The sequence below is a fragment of the Ursus maritimus genome, unplaced genomic scaffold, assembly GCF_017311325.1.
Source record: "Ursus maritimus isolate PB19 unplaced genomic scaffold, ASM1731132v1 scaffold_6, whole genome shotgun sequence".
NCBI lineage: Eukaryota > Metazoa > Chordata > Mammalia > Carnivora > Ursidae > Ursus > Ursus maritimus.
In genome coordinates, this window is record NW_024426774.1 from 24927703 (window position 1) to 24951846 (window position 24144).

At 33.4% G+C, this 24144-nt stretch overlaps 1 protein-coding gene across 7 annotated transcripts in view; it reads right to left on the reverse strand.

The window, feature by feature from the left end:
- Nucleotides 1–8161: 8161 nt before the first annotated feature.
- The window catches only part of MEMO1 (mediator of cell motility 1), a 114744-nt gene continuing 98761 nt past the window's right edge, over nt 8162–24144 (reverse strand). For all 7 annotated transcript variants that reach the window (XM_040623067.1, XM_040623066.1, XM_040623068.1 and 4 more), the window contains 3 exons: nt 20662–20738; nt 10196–10300; nt 8162–8831 (listed from right to left, as the gene is read on the reverse strand). In XM_040623067.1, coding sequence (XP_040479001.1) covers nt 8700–8831; nt 10196–10300; nt 20662–20738 — 314 coding nt within the window. In that variant the 3' untranslated portion in view covers nt 8162–8699. The remainder of the gene's footprint in view (nt 8832–10195; nt 10301–20661; nt 20739–24144) is intronic.

The following is a 24144-nucleotide window of genomic DNA, read 5'->3' on the forward strand; positions in this document are numbered from 1 at the left end:
CAACCTCAAAGGTCAAGAAATGTCCTGTCACGTACTCAAAAAAAGCAGAATTTGAAGGCACCACAAGGCAATTACACTGAGGGAAAACACTATGTATACACTCTCTGCTATTTCTGCTTAAAAAAATACAGAGATATTTTAAGATGTTATTTTATAATCAGGATAACTAATTAAAATATATTCCTAAAGCGTTTTGTTTCTCTGATAGGAAAATATTTGTGCCTGCTAATTTTAGGATAGCCCTATAAACAGAACTACAGATCTGCTTAAATTCACTTCTGTTCCATTTCACAAACCACATCAATACAGCATATATTTCAGACACACAAATCACAATTTTACGTGAGAAAAGAAGACTGATAATTAACATGTGCCTAAAATGAATGTTTCCCACACTGTTTTTTAAAAACATATAAAACCCAGTATTCCTAATTCAAAAAAAGATATCAAAGAACTATAAAAGATAAACTTACAATGTACTAAATTTAATGTAGAGTTTATTCAAATTATAAACTCCATATTCCTTAATCCTTAATGAGATCACAAAAAAGTTTTCCTTTTTTTTTTTTTTTTTAATTAAGTAAGCTCAACGCCCAACATGGGGCTTGAACTTACAACCCCGAGATCAAAAAGAGTCACACGCTCTACCAGCTGAGCCAGCCAAGTGCCCCTAAAGTTTTGATTTAACAAGAATTATAGAAAAATCTTTGGGGAAATTATCTGTACAATCAGTGTTAGTCAAGGTAATCCTGGTCCCTGATTATGAATAAGCAGGTCCTGGTAAGAAATGAGAAAGTAGGATCCAAGTAGAAAATACTCCATAATTTTGTGAACCAAATTCCATTTAATTTCTACCAAAACAGATAACCCACTGTGTCTTTCTTAAGTCATTTGGATAATCAGCCTTTATTTTTTTTTTTAGAAGAAAAGAACAAATAGATCCAGTAGAACAATTTCCACCTCAGATACATAGCTTGTATTTCTACCTAAGATTTTTTTACCTTGAATCTTTCCTTTGCTAGGAAATGAAGCTAAGGAAATTAAATTGAACATGGATGTAATTATGAGACAAGCTAAAATAGAATACTAAAATACCTGTTTTAGATCTTGTTCAAAATAATTGTTTTAAAAGAAATCTTTCATATCTAACAAAAATACTACTAATGACTTATTTCCGAAGTCAAAAGTATTTTTGGTGGTCCTGTAACAGACTCTGAGACAAGGATTCTAAGACAAGAAGCTCATTTGGGAGGTAATCCCAGGGAACAATGATAAAGGAAGGAAAGTGAGACAATGAAGAGGAGGAAGAAAATATATTATTTAACAGTTTCCTGCTGTGGGCAATGAAGTCCTGTCCCACTGGGAACTCTAGGAGACAATGCGAAACATGCCTCAGAGTATCACCAGAAGGGCAAGGAGGCTAGAATAATTATCCTCCAACTCCCATCCATCACTGGCTGAGGGCTGCTCCCTGGGCATTATCTTCCTAGCACTTCCAACCTGCCCTGTGTGTAAGAGAGAGAACCCATGGCAGAGTCACAGGTGCTTGCAGGACACTTTAATGCATGGACCGGATGGGTGAGAGCCAAGTGTCTGCTGCAAAGAGTCACCATCAGTAACTCACATACCAAATAACTTAAATTTCATTTTTGTCAGTGTCCCATTACAAAGTAGCAGTGCATTTTAATGATATAAGCAACAGAATAAATTTTTAGGCCTTCCAAGAAAAGAAAATAGATATCTTCAGAATTATTAGAAGTATGGAGTGCTTTAATCCACCAAAAGAAGTCTATTTTTACCTAAATTAATCAAAGTAGACGTGTTACATGAACGATTCCCATTTTTATTGAAGTTGCAAAATCCCATCACTATTTGAATTCAACATACCTCAAACAGCCAGCACCAAAAACCAAACACAGAGTAATAATATGTTACAGCATTTGTAACAGACAGACTGAAAATTAGAGGAGCTGAATTCTTGTCCTCACTCTGATACTAACTAGCCATGCAAACTTATGTAAGTCATATTATTTGTATGGGCCTGCCTCAGGTTCTCTATCAATAAAAATAAGGCAATAATGTCTGGCCTACTTATTGTTGAGATTAAGAGGAAAGAAAATGTTGTGAAACATTTTAAAAATTAAAAGTACAATATATTAAATAAGGTATCTTATTATTGTCATAAAAAATCAACGGTGGATAGGAGTTATATTATTCAATTCTAACTCACGTTAATAAAGAAATAAACTCTGCTCTAGAAAAAAGCAATGACTTGTTCCAGGAAATGAGTAGCAACTCACTGGCGAATCTGAAAAAGAATTCCAGTGAAAAAGATTCCATGGTATCTTTCTACTTGAGAGTTAGCTGAACATGTCATTGGGCAAGCAGCTAAAGCAGATTTTAATTAATTTGTTTTAAAACTTTACACCACCTTTAAACACCAGTAAACACCAAAAGATATTGCAAAATATGAGCTAAGAACCATGGGCCAGTGGTTTCAGATATACCGGATCACTTACACTACCACTCATTTCATCGGGCACTACAAAGAGCCTAGGAATATTAAATTCTACCATCTCTTAAAATTAGTAAGGAAGCTGGTTTCCACAATTAAAAACGGAAAATGGAAAAGCCAATTTAAAAAGTGTTTCCAATTAAAAGGTTTATGCTTTCCTGTCCTTCAGAAAACACTTCCTATGAAGATTGCCTTTTGTTCTCCTGGCTTTAAAATTCATCAAAATTGAACGGATACAACTGAGTGTCTATTACGTTAGATTCAAATGGATATATTTTAAATGGAAAAGAAAACTTCTTAGGAAAAAATTTCCACTTATAAAACTGTTAAGCTAAAAATACTTTTATTAAATCTAGTTCAACAGTCTAAGCATTTAATTTAAAAACTCACCAAACTCCGTCATTCCTATGTCATTCACATATTATTCCAGGTTTTTTCAGTTTTCATCACGTTTTAGTACTTTTTACTTAAATGTATATAACATCACATTCAGTAAATATTTCAGAGAATATTGTGGTCAGAAAAATTAAAATATTTTCCAAAAGTTGCACTGGCAGATTAAAAGACCAGAACTCAGGTCTTGCTCATAGCCGAATACACTTGGCCTTCAATAATTGAATAATGGTATTTATATGCTCTTTGGTTTCATTATTAGGATGACAGGAAAGAAATAGGACTACAGCTAGTAAAGTTACAACCTCACTATACAGTATGAAATATGCATTTGAACATAACTTACAATTTATAAAAACCAACTGTATTATATTATGGCTTTCAAAATCAGAAGAACTGGCTTTTAAAGTTTTTTCTATTATTTTATAGTGTGAAGGCCAAACCTTATATTAGAATTAAACACACACACATACACAATTAATGTGATACATCTTGGGCACAAACCACTCTGAAATTCCCAGAGAACCTTTAAATAAATGACAAATCTAAAACTCTAAAATTATTCACATAGTATGCCAACGAGCAGCATGTATCAATAAACTCATGATAGTCAAACAAATTCCATTCACAACAGTGACTTTGAAAAGGCCCAAGTCCCAGTTACCGGCATTACTTGAGGGTGCTTTTCCCAAATATATAGAACAGTCAGTGATAATAGTGTGACACTCCACTCAGTTGTATTTACACAGTAAAAGAGAAAGAAGGCAGAGAGAATTTATCTGCCAGCTCCTCTTGGTTCCCTCCCTAATATTCTGACATTCACAGGTATAAAAAGAGCAAGCTCCTTGAATACCCTTTTCTGCTATGGATATGGCTCTGTTTTAATGTTCAAGAAGCACCTGTTTAAGAAAGTGAAATCACTGATTTGAAGACCAACTTAAATTTATTTTAGTAAATAGAAACTCCTAGCTTGTATTTAAATGTTTTAACAAAAACAAAAGTATATTACTATTCTAAGGGTCCAGTGTTCCACCACTAACAAGTAATAATCATCAATTTATAATCTATGTTGAAAGTTAGTGTTAAACGATCAAAATCAATTTTTATTTAAAAATTATTGCCTTTAATACTTTTATACACATGAAATAAATTTCATTTTATTTGTACTAATTCTGTTAGCTTTTTTCCAGCTTGGTGTTCCACAGTTTTAGATCTATACTAATAATATACCCAGGTGATGCTGATGCTGACAGTACAGGAAACTAAACTTTGAGAACCACTGATTTAGCTTTTGAGTACTTCCAATGGTTTTTGAGGACAGAGCTTATTTCATTTAGAAATTCTCATATGGAACATTAAGTGTGGAACCAGAAACTTCCATTTCTTAATTTTTCCATCTAGAACAACGCAGAACAATTCTATTCCTTCCTATACATGGTAGTCACTCAAATATTTGGGAAGAAAAACAAAAAACAAAACTCCCTCTCTTTAAACTTATCTTCTCCAAAATGATATTACCCATTCCTTTGATTGCATCCCACTCTCCACAGCACTCAGGCCTTTCATCATTTCAGATGCCTCTCTATGAACACTATAGTTCATAATATTCCTCTTAATATGTGGCACTTACAATTTAACACAAACATTAAAGTTTTAGACTGAATGTCAGAGTGCATGCCTGCTAATCAGTAATAGTTCCAAAACCACATTAGGTCTTTCAGCAACCGTACCACAGCACTTGCCAACTGCCAGTCTATGGACTAATACTACTCTTTGAGGAAGTTTTCACTGATTTAGAGTAAATGAGAACAGAAGAGTGTAGTAATTTTTCCATCAACTTAAAGTTGTTCAAGTTAAATAACTCTCTTTTATTCTGAGTTTATGTCCTTCCTAAATATTGGGGGTTGGGGTTAGGGGCTAAATATTAAGAGATGGTGATGGAAGATGGTAGTTATTTTTCCTGTCTTTACATGGCAAAACAGAGTCTCACATTTCAGTCTCTCTTAAATTACTGGTCTATGTTCTAGAATACTCAAGTACAAAGGCTCATCTCATCCATCCTCTAGTACCATCTAGGTAGCCAAGTGCTTAGAACAATTTCTATAATTTGCAACAACTAATCACAACCTCATCACTCTTTTGATTAATTTACAGCAGCAAAGCAAACCTCCCAGTGGGCTTCAGCAAATAAAAGGTCTTCAAAGTGCTTTAACACTAGTTCCTAAGACTTCCTAGTTTTCTTTACCCACTTTCCAATTCCCTTTATAATTCTAAATAACACTCAAACCCAGCCAAGTATACTACATCAAATTAAGAGAGGGTTAGGAAGGTAGAAACTTACAATCATTTGTTGCAGTTTAAATTACTAGCCAATAATTTGAACTACAAGTAAACTATATCATCTAGGACAGGGGACAGCAAACTATGGCCCATGGACGAAATCCAGCTTTCTGCATAAATAGAGTTTGACTGAAACAGAGCCACACCTACTCATGCACACTTTGTCTATGGCTGCTTTTGTGATACAACGGCAAAAGTGAATAGTTGGGACACAGACCATATGGCCTGCAAAACCCAAAATATTTAGTATCTGATCTTTCACACAAAACATTTGCCAACCTCTTATCTAGAGCAATGAACTATTTACTACCAAAGCAAACTTTGTGACCTGCAACAATAATCAGTGACTAACTCAGGACCTACCATCCATATTGGTACCATCCATATTGGAGTATCTAAATATGAACATTGGAATATCTGAATAGTCCTTTATCCTACTCTGTATGAAGATTTGGTTGCCCACCCAAGACAAAGCATTCACTTACCTGCTCACTGAGCTAATCTTTAACATACATTTCTCAAGGACTCACTAGTAGAATAGTGAAGAATCCATGAATATACTGCTCTGTGCAATCTACGGTTAAAAAAAAAAATTGCTGCAAGTAACTCAAATGCATGTAATAAAGAAACTGTACAGAACCACATAATAATTTCCTTTACATTTTAGATTTCAAATACAAAACACTTTTAAGGCACTTAAAGTAGAAAAGCTTAAGTTCAACAATTTAGGTAATATTAACGGCATTAAATAATGCAAATTAATTTCCCTTTTGTGTTAAAAAGAGACTTTCATTTTTATGTATGTTGAGTTGAAATCAAGAGAAAACTTCTAATCTAACTTAATCATGTAGCTTTTTAACATTCCAGAATGTGCTTAAAAGATCACCTCCACATCTTACAGATGAGAATGTCTCAATACAACATGAAATATTTATGTAAGAGAACTAATTAGACAGAACTAGAACTCAGTACTCAACTATCAGTTTGGAACTCTTTCTACCTTATGATTGAGTATGAAAGATAGGCTCATATCCTAAGAAAGGGTGGGGTGATGCTGAAATATTCTAGAGTTTTAAAAATACAGTAAACATATTCACAGGGGTATAGCCCACAACACCTAAGTAACCCTCTTGTGTTTTTTATTAATCAATCAACTAAAAATCAAAGAAGGAAAAAAAATGATCCATGGTAAAGCCACTCTTATCAGAATGATGAAAAAGAACAACCAATTAATTATATGCTTAACAAACTGTCAAAAATTAAAATAAATAATAGTCAACAGTGGAGAAGGGGCAGTATGATGGGTACTCACATATTGCTAATTTTGTACAAACTTTCTGAAGGGTATTTTGGCCATATTTTAAAGTGCCTAAAAAGTTCTCACCATCTAAACCAGTTATTCCACTCCCATGAATATACCCTAAAGAACTAGTCTATGATAGAGTTCAAATTTTACATATAAAGATGTCCATCCCACTATTATTTATAACTGTGAAATATTAGAAACAATCTACTATCCAAAGAAAGAACTGGTTTGATCATGGTGTATATATTCATACAATAAAATATTAGGCAGCCATTTTTTAAAAATCACATTTTCAAAGACATGGGGAAGTACTTAGGAATTTATAAAAAGTAGGGTATACAACTATATGGTCAGTATAATCTCAATTTGTTATTATGCACACACACAAACACATATACACACTCATACATATAAATAGCATAGACAAAGACTGAGAGGAAATACAAAAAATATTAACAGTGTTATCTCTGGATAGTGAAACTGCAGATAATTTTTTTCTCTTCTTTGTCCTTTTCAGTATTTTCTAAATTTTCTATAATAATCATGTATCAGTTTTATACTCAGAAAATAATAAAAATTCACTCTGTAGTCAATTTTGAAATTTTTATAGTCTATATAATAAATAAGGAATAAATATTTATAGTACTCAAAAGTATACCTAAGTGATGGGAAATAAATCATTAATATGTAAGAGTATAATTTCCACACATGTATAGGTGGATAATTTTGAATCCAAAAGATAACATTATTTTTTCTCAATTCTTGAATATAGAAAGTTGATATTTAGTAAATAAGAAATGCAAATCCTTAAATAAAATTGGTGCAAGGCATCTAAAAACTGTGCTATTCTGGCATAACACTGAAGATACAAACGCTCTCCAGTGTAATGTAGATACCCAATGTCAGACTGAAATAGGTACAATCTAGTACATGCATGGTGGCCAATAGTTAACTAATCAAATTATATACATATATATATATATGTATATTAACCCCCCTCGAAGTGACTAGAAATGGTCTATGCTAAAAAAAGAAATACAACACCATACCATTATTTTAGTTGGAAGAGCCGCACCAAAAATCATGACAAAAAATTTGTAGAACTATAAGAAAATCCAGTGGTTTTTTGTTTTTGTTACTGTTAATGATTTCTTGCTAAAAATTCAAGTAAGAGAGTCAAATTGCTTAAAGCACTAAAAAAGCATAGCAGTAGTGTATGGTCTGCAATGATTTGAAAATCACTAAGAACACTCTCCAACGTTTCCTCATTTGCAGACTACTGCCTATCAAACACGATCTTTGAAGGAACGGACTACATCTGTTCTTTTACCAATCTTGAATTTATATTCTATTATAATATAGTTATGACACAAAGTGATGTCACACACAAAAAGGCAAACTGTATGTAATTTTAAAAGCTAACTTTAAAATATGATTCTAATATCTGTGATAAAAAAATCACATAAATAAGTAAAATATAAAATACATCCTAACATATTTTTTACATGAGCTGAAGTTTACCACTTTTAACATAAAAATTCTGAGATGGAATTAATAAAAAAAACAATTTTCAATGTACCACAGAGCAATAAGTTTAAATCAGACTATTTTGAGTTGTGTAGCCCTTTATTAGCAACTAAAATAGAAGGTATCTGTTGTACAACACGGGTAGTAATTGACTATAACTGGAGATTTTATTATATTCTAATACAGATCATTTATAAATGCAATTTCTTTATTAAAAAGCTTCCACCCTTTTTTTGTTTGTGTACAATTTGCAAAACTATTCTGAAAGCGGAATATATGTGCACAAGTCTGCAAAGAGTGCAAATTTAGGATATGGTAAATGCTTTACAAGTTACTTCCAAAAAACTGTCTGCCACAACTGGGCCTTTACATTGCCATCTTTTTTGATCAAAATATTTTGATGCCAGCCTTCCTTCCACTGCCCTAAACTATAAAGCATTTTTAAATGAGTTGAAATTAAGGAAGGACTACACCTACTAGAAAAGAAGAGAAGAAAGTTCTATTAGTTTGAGGTTTCAGAATCCCCCCAAACCAGGACCAGTATCTTGGTAAGGGCTAGGCTGGGACCCCGGACAGAGAATGAGTATGTGCAGGTGGCATCCCTGAGGATTCAGAGCTTCAGTGGACCGTGAGTGCTCCCGCTGCATAACTCACTGAACTGTCTTGCCAGTTTCTACACTGGCTTGACTGGGCATAATTCAAAAAGGAAAAGCTCATATTCATTCCATTCTTCTGGAGCTCTGTGATAGCCTAGGGGGAAAAAAAAACCGGTTACAACAGACCTCATATAAAAAGTGAACACTCTTTGAATGTGTTGGTGGCCTAACTTGGCCCACTTCACAGCTGAAGCCTAGATTTTTTACTCTTCTCTTGATTTGTTTTTTGAACTTCTTATTGAAGCATATTAAAGAGGAAAAAGAGAATTCCTCACTTCATTCTCTTCAAAAAATTTCCTCTAATCTAGCTTCTTGATAAATACCAGTCATCTTCCACCCTACCCTTGTTATATTTAATAAAGCCACTTCAAGAAACATACACCTTTCCCTCTTTTCTCTAAACCAAATCATAGCCTCTTCTGTCATGAAATCCTGGTCTCTTCTTCATCTAACTTTGACTAAATTTGAAATATATACAAATTAATTTCCAGGTCTAATTTCTAATCTAAGAGGTAAACCACAATTTTTACTTTAATTGTGGATTGGTTTCATCATTTATTAAAATTTTATTTGATCCAATTCAGACTTTAGGAAATTAGTGCAGCTTACCAAGTTTAAATTTCAAGAATTAGTTTAAGCCTTTAACAGGCTTTTCTTCAGTCAGTACTGCTTAAGAGAAAACCACTCCTAAAAATCCACAATGTACTATCTTTCAAATTACACTAAACTAACACTGTAGGGTAGGTTCCTACCCCACACTATTCTAGACTAACATTACCTTCTCCATTATTTCTCTGCCTCTCCAAACAATGAATGCAGTATTGTTTCCTCCTCCATTCCTGAGCATACATACACTTTCTTCTTTATTAAAAAGTCTCACATTTTCTTTCAAGAAAGACATACTGTTTTATTTATTGGAGGAAAAATTTTACTAATTCTTTCAAAAACCCAGCTACCCAAAACTTCTGTCTCTTACTATTGTTTACATGAAATATTGTTTTTGTTGTAAAGAGAAAAACATATACATGCCATCTGTTTTGTGTTACTAAATTATGAATATCTGAAGTTCAAGACCAGAATCTTCTGTTTATTTTTTATAGCGTCTAGAACATTAAATAAAACCGAAAAATGAATAAGGTTACTTATTACCAAGGGCTACTTTGATTTATATTTGTAAAGAACACATTGGAATTGGCTGTGAGTCAAGAGAAAAACTAGGGTTCTATTCTAAATAATTTTTCTGTATCTAAAAGAAAATATCGCCTTGCCTGCCAGTAACAAATGACTTTATTCACGTAAGCAAAATAATGGAAAGACAAATTATCTTAAAGGTACTAGAAAGAAAATTTACCTAAAAACAACACTCATTAATAAGGTATCACAGATGGTAACAATTAAGATATTCTGAAACATCATAGGATCAAATGTTAAAAATCAAGGCTTCCTAAGGATACTCACATTTAATAACACCCCAATGGGATGTCTTCCACATATAGTATTATGGTATTTCTTCAAGTAATTGCTAAAAGATACAGGGTCTAGTTGTTCTATAATACTCATACCCTAAAAAAAAGAAGAGAAAAAGAAAATGAAAGAAAAAGAAAAAGGTACACATTTATTATTTCCAAATCACATTTTAAACTGTTACTTAAGAGCTAAACATCATAATTTTTCAATTAAGGAGAAGTAAAGAAAATACATTAAATAATCTTTGTGAAATATCAAACTCATTCATCAAGGATAATCCCATTATAGGCAGATCTCAACAATATGTACACTTCATTAACAGAAAACTTCCACTCCTCAGTTTAGTTTTTTCTGACCTCCTACTATGTTTCCACACCACCATCACCAGTTACCACTTAGCTCACAACTCTTAAACATTTCACAATTTTACATTTTTCTTACATAAACGTATTTACAAAAGTAAATCTACTGTGAAAATTAGATTTGCTATATGGCTGTTTTTTCTCATAACCATCATATTTCTCCTACCATTGGCATAAATAATTAAGAGTTTACTGTAACTTAACTAATTCCATAACATATGCTTAAATATCAACAGTGTGCAAGGCATTTTGAATTATCAGTAAGTGATAAAAAGATATCACTAAGAAAAAGGTTAACATATTTTTAATGAACTTAAAGGTCATAAAGATAAATGCTTAAGCAAAATAGGCCCTTTATGAACTTTTTTAAAGAAAGTATTGGCCTGTCTTCCAGTAACAAATAACTTTATTCATGTATTCAAAATAATGGAAAGCCAAATTATCTTAAAGGCTTTTTTATCTCCTGGGGTTCTTGGGTGGCTCCGTCAGTTGAGCGTCCAACTCTTGGTTTTGGCTCAGGTCATGATCTCAGAGTCCTGAAATTGAGCCCGGCTGCGGGCTCTGCACTCAGCAGAAAGTCTACTTGAGATCCTCACCCTCTGTCCCTCCCCGCCCCCGCTCATGCTCTCTCTCAAATAAATAAATCTTTTTTAAAAAAGAAAGGCTTTTTATCTCTTTATACTTCCAACTAGAATGCTTTATTTTTAAGATTTTAATTCAGGATCAAAAACTTTTAAGACTACTATTAAAACAACCACTATGACTTGGATATTTATTCACACTAAATTCCATACCCTGCAAATGCATTCAAATAATATGTTCATCATACAATAATACAGAGCAACTTTAACCAAGCAAATAAATCAATGATTCTCACTCATTCACCAATTACCTTACCTTGTTTTCTTATTCAGGTAAAATATTTTACATTTGTGTTCAACAAACTGGATTAACATACTCTGAGAGAAATGTAAATGGTGGTTTAACTAGGGAATCAACTGACATATTTTGTGTGGTTTTTAAATTATATTTCAACATGTTTTAAAGCAACTACCATGGAAAAGCACCTAGAGTAATCAGATGAACACTCATCTGAAAAATGATAGTAATTAGTAGGTGATAGAAAAGTATTGCAGTGGCAGCATCAAAATTTAATTTTATAAAGAACCTGTTTTCAGAGCATTCAAGTCATTCATAAACATCATTACATTTTCCTGCAAATACATCTGAAAGATAGGTATGTGCATGTAATCAACTTTCAATTGATTGCACATCAATCAGCCACTCTCAGATTTGTCCACAACCAGTGTTTAATATTAAACTGTTTTCCCCTGCAAACTAGGAGGCTTCCAGGTCAACAGACTCCAGCGACATTTGGTGTAAATTCAGAGAAATATGAACAAACTTAAAAATTAAACCTAAGATAAACAGTATCATAATTCTGGTTCAAAGAATATCATGCAATATATTTCTAAACCAAGTAGTAATGCAGAGATGGAGTTAAACAAATCTCTTCCACACATACGGATAATCAAGATATAACTCCCTAAAGATGAAGGAACTGAGGCATAAATAAGGTTAAAAGCTTGCCTCTGAATTTCTAATCCAAGGCTATTTCTCACTCACTAGTCTGCTTCATGCAGCATAAGAGACATACTAACAATTCTTTAAATATTCTCACAGCTATAATTGGTACTCACATTTTAAGAGAACTTTTAATGTTCCTGGATGAAGTCTAGGACAGCTTACCTTAAATAGAACTCTACTCATTAATAGATTATGTGACACTGAGGTTCTGATGTACGTGTTAATGTTAAAATCTAAGTACATTTTAAACAAACTTATCACATTCATATACTGACACGAAGAATTCAAAGACAGGAAAACTAACGACCGAATCTGTGGAAAACAAAGAATTCAAGAAATTTCATATAGAAAAGATATAAAATAACGTTATGAATGCAGAGAAGACACTACTAAATAAAGTGTTTGAAATTAAGATACAATGGTTAAATTACAAGATGGAAAAGAAGAATTGAGATGATGGAAGTTAAGGGATTAAACTTAAATATTTAATTCCCTAAAGTGTGTTACATACCTACTAGGGCAAGAATCAATTCCATTGCAATCAATTCTCTGACAAATAAAGATCATGAATGAGTATGCATTTTTATAAAGAAGAGATACAGAGGAAAAAAATAAGGCTTTTCTCATGGGTGAAATTCTCCAATTGGAAAATTCACAAAGTATGCAAACAACAGCAATAATGGTAACGAGAAAGAGGGCACCTATTAAGTAATACAGAACAATGGCAAATATACTTTTGTGTATATCTATATTTTGATGTTAACAATTTTTAAATTATAGTTATCAAAATTCCAAGAAGATGAAAACACTAATTTGATAATCCTGCCAACTGCCAAAATTCCAAGAAGATGAAGAAACAAAGTGCTTCTCCAATATGCTTAGTTAACTCTTCTATTACTTAAAATACTGAAGATATGATCAGTGAATCTAAAGTTCAGGTGATGAAAATCTTACCTAGGGCCTAGCATATTGAGAATCTGTTCACTTAAATCCAGTATGAAGCAGTGAAGATCTAAGATACATAAACAATAGATATCATAAACACCAAAAGCCGATATCCATCATGATTTAGGTTTCTGAGAAATTTAGGGGCTTCAGCAAGTAATCCTCAGATTGAAAGCTAACTCCCTACCTTGAGGTGGGACGAGGTCAGAGGGAATCTATCATTATGCTGATTCTCCAAGTAACCAGTGAAAGCTTGTAATGTTAATTCCAAGTGGCAATCCTAAACTGAAGAGACAGTTTTAACTGACAGAGCTGCAAATTCAGGACTCTGATAACACAACAAAGATCTTCCCTTTTAAAAAAAGTTTATATATGGGGCACCTGGGTGGCTCAGTCAGTGAAGCATCTGCCTTTGGTTCAGGTCATGATCTCAGGGTCCTGTGATCGAGCCCCACATCAGGCTCCCTGCTCAGCGGGGAGTCTGCTTCTCCCTCTCACTCTCCCTCTATGCTCTCTCGCTCTCAAATAAATAAATAAAATCTTCAAAAAAAAATAAAAATAAAAATGTTTATATATAATAAAATATTTAAATTTAATTTTAAATACTATCACCAGAAGCAATCTCCCTCTAAAGTTAACAAACACAAAAAAGAAACAAAACTATTTTAGAGGACTTAAAGAAATTAGAACTAGAACCATAGGTCTTTTTATTATGAACACTTAATTAATCACCATATTATCAAGTCAGTAGGCCTCATTTTCTAAAGTACGGATATATATTTATGTTCGGGAGATGGGTGTACATTTAGGTAGGCAAGGTGGGAAAAGGAAATATTCTGCTTTCTGTAAGAGGCATCAAGATAAAATCTGATGGTGAAAAGAAAATTTATGGGGGAAAAAAATCACCCTAAAAATAACAGTGCTAAGAAGCAATATACTAATAAATAGCTATCTTAAAAGATGACATTATAAAACCTTAGACTAAAGACTACTAAAGAAACTACTGGCCTGAGTTCAAGAAAGAAGTATGAGTAGACAAATCTGAACAATTTCACTTTCAAAAGAGTCAAAAGAAAGAAAAGTAGCTGAGGTTCAAATTAATTAAATCAAGCAACTACCAATAAATTTGGAAGGAAAATACATCATAAGGATGACTACAATGACGTTTTCAGATTCTCTTTGCCAAATCATAAATAACTGGGCAATGTCCATAATGAAACAAAAGTGGAACAGAAAAAAATAACATGATTATGTGATAGATACATAAAATATATATGTGTGTACTTATGTACAGTTCAAGTTTCCAGTATGTAATACCAAAAGCTCACAAAAATGAATGTCTTAAAATATGTTCTGCTTGGTAATTATTGAAATTACGAAGTACTAATTACCAAAAACATGATCAGCAGCCAATACTATTATAATACTTTTAGAAACTCCTGTAACTAGTTACTTTTTTCCCCACTTACAACATTTGGAAGATCCAGTTTATTTTCTTACACATTTTTCTTCACATATTTTTTTCACATAATTCAATTCCAAGATATTCAAATGCTAGAGATATAATTATTTTACAATAAGAGAAACAGCTATTTTTATTTTGCTTTTGGAACCTAAAAACACTTTTACTTATTTTAGGAACTATATTTAATAAGACTTTTCTGATAACAAAAGAAGAGCCAAAACTAACACACTAATTTTGAAAAGATTATACCTAAGATTTTATACTTAAATAATTTTTCATCCTATCAAACTTTCAAAATGTGTAACAATTACAATTCAGAACTGCTTTAATACTTTATATAGAGAACCATCCAACTATATTTGCTCTGAAAAGATTGCATATAGAAACTAAGATACTGGTTCTCGAATGAAATTATTTATAACATAAAATGGCACTTTAGAAAAGGAATATATAGAGGGATAGTCACCATTTGGTTATATAAATCAATTAAGAAAACACGTTATGTAAGAGTTTAATAGTGAGTGTACATATATAAACATACATACATGACTATATGTATAGACCTAACCATTCTTATTATTTCAATCCACTTTAACCCCCAGAATTGACTTATAACTTGAATTAAGAACATGCTAATAAAAGAACAGAGCACTTATGAGCCATTTAAAAATTCTATATATAAACAGAAAGTGACCACAAAAATCAGACTCCAAGTCAAATATCATATCAAATATTAAATTCAAACCTATTAGTAAAAAGCAGATACTCAATATTCAGAAATTGTATTCCAGACTAAATAAAAATTTAAAACTTATGCCCTGGTGATTTTGGACACCTAAAGTAAGGTAAAACAGATGCAGATTTAGAAGTCAGTATTAAACATACTGGTTCTGGTACCCTTTTTGAGCAAAAATTTCTAACTTCAAAGACTTAGAAGTTACCAGAAAAGGCAAATATTTTAGGAGAATTATGAGAATCATGCCAATGGGTAAATGTTACCCTTTTTGCTCTGCCTCAAAGTAAGAAACCAAGGTCTGTCTGATAATATACCTCAAGAAAGATAAGTAAAGGTAGTCCTCTTAATATAAGCTATCAATATAGAATTAGAAGAGAGGCTAAAAGAATAGTTAAGTATGGATGTTTATAAGTAACACATACAATAATTAGTAAAATAATATTAAAGTGTTTAAATGTAACCACAGTTCTAAAGAGTTCCAAAGGATGTTATTATGTTTGGTCACTTTACAGTACCAGGTAAACTAATATTTTAGGGAAAACATCTCTCTGTGCTAAAAGCATCAATTCACAGATTTACAAATTTTCATGTGTGCAAAATTAAATGCTGCCTAATTAAAGCTGACAAATGATTTAAAGAGCCGAACAGAAAACAAATCTGTTCCACTCAACAGATAAGGGTCCATTAGAAGAACAGTTCAAATTCACTATCAAAGCGAATTTAGGAATAAAAAGATGTTGGGACACTTTCCATACTACCAGAAGGCGATCTCCAGGGGCACTATGGACAAGTCTATTTTGAAAAAGTCCCACAGGTGACTGAAATTGTAAAGACAAGGTTAAGGATTACTATAGTAGACAATCTCTTCTCTGCCCTGGCTCTAATTACCTGTTACTTACTTAACTCCAGACCTCTCAAACTTAATCCAGACCTCTTCTCCAGGCTTTCAACAGTATAGACAAATCCATAGTAAAGCCCTTCTGAAAATACGCCTGAAAGTGATCTCAAATCTACCAACTTCTTTCCATATCCACTAATGCCACCCCAGTCAAAGTCACTATCCTCTCCCCACTAAACTGCTGCCCGTGCCCACTGTTACTGCTCCTGGACCTGGTGTAGAATCCATTTTCTACGCAACTACCAGAGTGACCTTTAAAGTAATGTAACTAGGGGCACCTGGGTTGCTCAATGGGTTAAGTATCTGCCTTCAGCTCAGGTCATGACCCCAGGGTCCTGGGATCAAGCCCCCCATCAGGCTTCCTGCTCAGCAGAGGAGTCCGCTTCTCCCTCTCCCTCACCCCTCACCCCGCTCTTGTGCTCTCTCTTGGTCTCTCTCTCTCTCTCTCAAATAAATAAATAAAATCTTTTTAAAAATAAAATAAAATAATGTAACTACATCATTTTTTTGTACTTACATACATTTCTTACCCTGGAATATAAAGCCCCTACATTATCCGATCCCTGCCTCTCCCTCTTGCCACAGCTTATACCACTCTTCCCCTATCTACCATACTCCTGCAACACTGGCCTTTTTTTTTCCCCCTTTTCTTCACACCCAGCTTCTTTCCCATCTTAAGGACTTTGCACAGGCAGCTCCTTCTGTCCAGAATGCTCTTTCCTCTGATCTTTACTTGGTTTGCTCCTTCTTATCATCTCTATCTCGGCTTAATGTTTCTCCTTACGGGAGTCTTTCTCCAATCACTTAACCACCAATCACTTGAATCATTTACTATTTCAAAACCCTTTCAATATTTTCTGTACAGCACACATCACTTTTGGAAACTAAACTTACATATATCCTTACTGTTGTTGTTTTTTTAAATGTATCTCCTCCTGTTAGAGTGAAAGTTCTGTGAGAGTAAGTGTGTTTGTTCACTGTCGTATCTCCAATGGTGCCTAGGACTGTAAGTGCACTCAAAAATAATTTGCAAAATGAAAATCCAAATGCCAACTTGACATTTCCACTTGGATGTCTTAAAGGCAACAGCAAATATAACATATCCCTAATATGATTTATGATTTCCCTACGTCCTAAAACATCAGTCTGATCTTGTTGTGCTTTAAACCTAAGTGAATAGTACAAACACCCAACCAGCAGCATAAGCCAGACATTTAGGAGTTATTCTTGATACTTCCTTCCCCAGCAAGTTCAATCAATCTCTAAGTCCTAACATCAATTTGTCTCTTATATACACTGAATATATCCACTCTGTCCCTTTCTTCCACCATCACCACCCCATCTACTGCCTAAATTACCATTTGTCACCTGGATTACCAAATTGGTCTACTCATTTCTCCTCTGACCTCCCTCCAACCCACTTGCTACACCACAGCTGCACAATCTATTCAAATACAGTCTGATTTTATCACTCTCCTATTTAATATCCTTTAAACAACCTGTTCCAGGCTGTTCCAGGGGTCCCTGGATGGTTCAGTCAGTTAAGCGTCTGCCTTGGGTTCAGATTACGATCTCAGCGTCCTGATATCGAGACCCACGTAAGGCTCCCTGCTCAGTGGGGAGTCTGCGTCTCCCTCTCCCTCTGCCCTGCTCGTGCTCTCTCGAATTAAAAAAAAATAAAATAAAATCTTAAAAAACAAACAAACAAACAAACAAACAGGGATGCCTGGGTGGCTCAGTGGGTTAAGCGTCTGCCTTTGGCTCAGGTCATGATCCCAGGGTCCCGGGATTGAGTCGCATCGGGCTCCTTGCTCAGCGGGGAGCCAGCTTCTTCCTCTGCCTGCCAATCCCCCTGCTTGTACATGCGCACGTACTCTATCTCTCTCTGATAAATAAAAAAAATAAAATCTTAAAAATAAATAAACAGCCTGTTCTAGATTCTCTAGCTTCATTTCTCACCACTACCCCCACCCATTCATTCACTGATTCACTCAACAACTATATATATTGAGTACCCAATGAAAGGCTGATACAAAATGGACAAAGATCCTGATCTCATGAAGCTTACAATCTAGTAGGGGAAGTTATCACCAAACCAATCAACAAATAATAAGTCACATAGTAATTAATACTGAGAAGAAAACTTAAGTAGGGTAAGGTCATGGAACAACTATTTACCATAGGGGCATAATGGAAAATGGTGGACACATTTTTGGATGGTCCCAATAATTAGAAGATGCTAGTGGTTGGTGTTCAGGGATGCTGATTGTCCTATTATACAAGATAGTCCCACACACAAATAATTGGTTCTCATCCCATAACATTCTTAGACATGTCCACATAGGTGAAAAACCTGCTTATAATTACCTATACCCTTAACTCTATTTTATATATAAATACTAAGAAGTTTTGCATGGTTTTAATATACAGTAGATTTCCAAGGAATTGCCATATTCATATAAAGTAAGGGAAGGGAATACTTTGTTTAGTTTACAACTTTACTAAGAACTAATCACCATTTGGGAAAATCAAGTCACCCAGCAATGCACCTTAGTAATAGGAGTCACAAATATAAAATAACTGTTTGGGTTTGGATTGATAGCTGTTATAGTAATGATACAATGTGTACACATCTACTTCACAGTGTCTTCTAATATACTTGGTGTCTGGGCACTTACATTATTAAAAATATATTAATTTATCATAAATTACTTTCCCTTTATTTCTTTCTCATATTATAGTTAGGGTATTCACTTAATTTAATTACGTATATAGGAAGATTATATTCATCGTTTCATTCACTTGAAAAATATTTTCGGAGTACCTACTAATGGTCTAATCACTATTCTAAGCACTGTGGATACACTGGAGAACAAAATAAATATCCTAACAAAACTTAAATAAATAAGTAGAATATTTAGTTTGCTGAAAGAAAAACTGCAGCAGGTAAGGTAAGTTGGGAATGCTGAGAAGGTGGAGTATATGATGCAAAATTAAACAGGGTAGTCGGTGCACCTTGTTGGGAAGGTAGAGCTGAGCAAAGCCACAAAGTCAGGTATAAAAAGGGCCAAAGCCCTAAGGTAAGCACATCTATGTCATTCTCACAGAACAATAAGGAGAGCATATATCCTACATATCTCTTACATCTCTGCATTGGAATAGTTTCTTTCTAAGTCTGTTCAATGACTGAACTGTAAGTTCCATTAAGTGAGAGACAATGTTTTATCTTCTCAACGTCTTCAGTATTTCACACAGTACCAGACACACAGGAGACACCCAGTAACCACTTGCAACATGAAGAAAATAAATGATGACATAACCAAAAAGGTTTTCTGAGGCAACTGAGAACTAAGCCTAAGGAAAAAAAAGATCAGAACTAGAAGCCAGAAAAGAATTAAATGACTGACATGACATCATAAAGCCAAAAGAAAAGTCAGTAGATTAAGTCCAAACAAAATTCCAAAGGTAAAAGTATTAGGCCATAATTGGATCTAAGTAACAAGATAAATTTAAATATGATAAAATCTAAATATAATAAAATCTCCTAGGTAACTAAATTTGCATTCATTCCCTTTGACTTTTAATAAAATATACAAGGTATAACCTACCTATAGTTTTAGATCCAGATTCCTTAGTAAAATATTTTATCTACTTTAGACTAAATATTGTTGTACTAAAACATATGCATAAAGCTTTTCAAACAGTGGTAAAGTTGATTACAACAAATCACAGACTTAAAGTCTGACAGAGTTTAAAGACAATTTAGAGACCACCTATTCCAAGTCTCTCATCTTAGAGATGACAAATTGAGGACTAGAGAACTGAAATGATCTGTCAAAGGTCAAAGCCAGTAAGTGATATATCTAATATATTTAATATTCTGTTTATAAGTTTAGAAAAAACCAAATGATTTGCATGACTTTTTAAATATGAAAACAAGTACTATGACTACCATAAACCTTTAAGGAAAATGACAGCAGGATCAATGTCTATTGTACTCCTGGGCCAGATAAGAATACAATCATATTTTTAAACTCTCTATTTAAACAACAAAATGAAACACCATTTAAGAAAATCCAAATGGCCAAAAAATATAATTAAATAATAAAATAATCTAAGAATTTGCTACGGTTGTTTCCGCTTAAAAGTAAGTAATGGCATTCATATCCTGTTACCCCTAAACCTGAGACACTCCCCCAAATAGCATCTAAAATCTGCATATTATTCTTAGTCTCATTAATCAAATAAAATTAAGTTAAAGGAAATTTCAACTAATAGAAAAGGGATTATTTTTATAATCAATATTCATATGACTGTAACCTATACTTTGCACATTAAGTTAAATAAAGATAGGGAAAGAATTATTAGTCCACTGTATATTTCAACATATTAAGTCTTGAATCACTAATCTGAAATTAAAGAAAACACCTTAGAGCATTAAAACCCCACACCTGAAAGACTTACCATTTTATCTAGATGTTCAATGGATCTATAAATCTCCCCCTGGGATTCATCATAGTAACTGTAACGGAACCTTTGACCTTGAAACAAATATCATGTACAAAATAAAATAGGGAAAAATTAGAAGCTAAAAAGAAAGCAAGCGCTTACCAAATAATTTCAGTTCTCATGGAAGGCAAAGCACAGCTTAAGCCTCTGAGAGAATCATTCCCAAGAGCCCTTGTACATAAAAATAAAGGCATATTTGGGAAGGAATAAAGAAATGATATATCACCAGTGTTTTTATGATGTTAAAAACTACTTCAAACTGTAGAACCTTAAAGTCACGAGCAATACAAAAGACTAAGGAAACAAAACAGCTTAAAAGTTAGAAGCATTGTTAAACACATTATTATCAGTCTGTAATGGAAGGTAAACCCAAAGAAAATGATTCAAGGAAATCTGGCTTAAGGAAACTATCTCAATGTAACAATCAATGAAAGCTTAGCTTTTGCTGTATAAATGCAAAGATTTGATCTCTGTTACAGAAAAAAAATGTGCAGGTCAGAGATACATGTGGCTTATGTGATTTTTATGAACTCAATTAAAAAATTCATTTCATTTTTGCAGAACAAACTACTTCAGAAAAGATCAATACAAGTGCCTTAAAATAGGAGGCACAAAAGGATAAATATAATAAATAGTCCTACTCTGACAATAAAATCTCAGTGAGAGTACAAGCACAGAACATTCAATGTTTAGCTCTTCTCCAAGAAACACAGAGGGTAAACTGGAAGAAGCTTGAAAAGAAGACAGAAAACAAAAGGCTCAGGTAATAAATTTGGCTCCCTACTATAGTCATATAAAAACCAAAAGTTAAACATATTCATAGATAATTGTGGTATGTTATTCCATGGACTATGTTGTATTTCAGATACATCTACACTTGTATTTCTGTGATGCCTATATTTCTTAGAACTCATTACTTTTATATTTATTTTTAAAGATTCACCAAAATGCATTTTAAAGGTATGCGAGTACACCAGTCATGCATGCACACATTCTGTGTCTTGTGCTTCATTTTTAGAGCAAAGTTCACATATAAAATTATTATCCTCACACCTGAGAAGAGGGGTTTCTTTGGCTGGACAATTATGATTTTTAAGCTGTTTATCTTACTAAAAAAAATCATCATATAAATGATGAGCAATGCAAAATAATAAAACTCTTTTGGTGCTCTTTTTTGGAAAAAACCACACAACACACTTCTCAACACTTCCTTTACTTGTTGATGTTGATCATCTTTGATGGTCATCTTTCTAGAATATACTGTATTTCCTTAACTTTCACATTTTAACTTTTCACATGCATTAATACGTACGATTACTCATGTAACAGTTCTTACTTTCCCTCAAGAGCTTCTATTAAATCAGTATTGTATCTTATAATTCATGAGATTCTAGAATCAAGCAATAGGGTTCTGAAACAATTATCTGCTTTTGAATATAACAACCATTTTTGTAAACACTGAGGATTACTACATGTCGCCGTAACTATGAGATCCATTACAGTCCTTGTACTAAAAAAAATTCTTAAACAGTGACAATTCATCACTCAATGCACGTATATTAAAGAACTCATCAGTCATTTCTTTCAAAATTTAGAGTTAGGTATAGTTTTGTTTTTCATTACAAAATGTACACACTTACTCCTACTTAATAGTGAGAACTATATAAATTAACCCTATTTTTTCTATTTGCCAGAGGGCTATTGGAAGGCTCAAAGTCAAATCTAAAGTCTGTTGCAATAACTTCTTGATTCAATTCATTGGTACTAAATTTCTACTTCTATTTCAAAGGTCTTTGATAGAGTTGCCCCATATCTTTTGTGAAATGAATGAACAATTAAATGAATAATCTTAGACAAGAAACTTATGACTCACTGTCAACTGTAGTAAGAGTAATATCATTGGAAGCAATCAAGATGAATATTCTTTGAACTTGAACTACTTCAGGTTTACACTAATGCATTCTCTTTTTCTTGCTTCAGGAGATAGCTATTAGTTTTAGCTGTCAATAATCCCTGTGACTGGGGGCCCCTGGGTGGCACAGTGGTTAAGCGTCTGCCTTCGGCTCAGGGCGTGATCCCGGCGTGATGGGATCGAGCCCCACATCAGGTTATTCTGCTATGAGCCTGCTTCTTCCTCTCCCACTCCCCCTGCTTGTGTTCCCTCTCTCGCTGGCTGTCTCTATCTCTGTCGAATAAATAAATAAAATCTTTAAAAAAAAAAAAATCCCTGTGACTGGGATGTAACTGTCTAATCTGAAAACCGCTACTCTTCAGGTGCAGAGAAAAATGCATATACTTTGTGATAACCATTTGCTACTCAAAAGTCTTTTCTGCTTATTTCCAAGTTCAGAGCTGCTATTTCAAATGACTAAAGTTGGTCAAACCTGCTTCAATCACAAGTGAAAAGTATAACTATATTTAGAAATGCTGCCTTGTTCATATGGACCGCTTTCACTGTAACTTTCACTTAAAAACTACTTCTGAAGTAAGAGAAAAATACATAAAATGTTTTGAATACTTTAAAATACTAAATCAATATGTGATTCAAAAAGAATGACAAAATGCACAGGAAATCGATTAGTAAATGTTTCACATTTTGCTATCTACCTCTTGCTACTCCGTAGTTATTTGCATTTTGTAGCTGAAGAATCGAGTAGAAATATTTTATGAGCTCTAAGTAATATATCAATTAAGTAGCTAAGTCCACACTACATATAGCTACTACAATGAAACAGCTTACTTAAACAGCTCAAACTTAGAATAATTTTTAAAAATTGTACAAGCATTTAAAACTTACTTGAGTAATTCATTCTGGTCAATATACATACAGAAAGCATCTAATTCAAAGTAAATACTTTCCATCATCCTGGCCTATATGTGGGGGTGGGGGAGGTGTGTGCACATGCGCGCACACACACACACACACACACACAACTTTAGTTACACACCTCTTGGAATCTGAATGCAAAAAATCTTTTGTATCTAACTATTAAAAAGAAGTTTGTCAAGATTTTATTTAATGAGAAATAAATGACAACACTAGCACAATACACTGTTCATAAATGCACCTTTAATCAAATATTTATTGATTTAAAATATATTATGATTTCATGTAACTCACGAGCAGACATTTTGTTTTATAATACTTCTAACATTCAGTAAAGCTTACGCATCTAAACTGAGCAAACACAGCTGCCTATGTACCTGGAGAACTGGACTTGTATACTTTTATAAGTATGAATAAAGCATATCACATAGTAAGAGAAAATTACTTACCTGAAACTTATCCTTTCAGAAGGTACACTGGGAAAATGGATTCTTTGAGCCCCTGTTTCAACTCCAAGTATGAGCTTTCTAGCTTTAAGAGCCATTGACACTGCCCCTAGGGGCAGCACAAGCTTTGGAACTCCCCTAGTGAGTATGTCAGTAGTTTCTTCA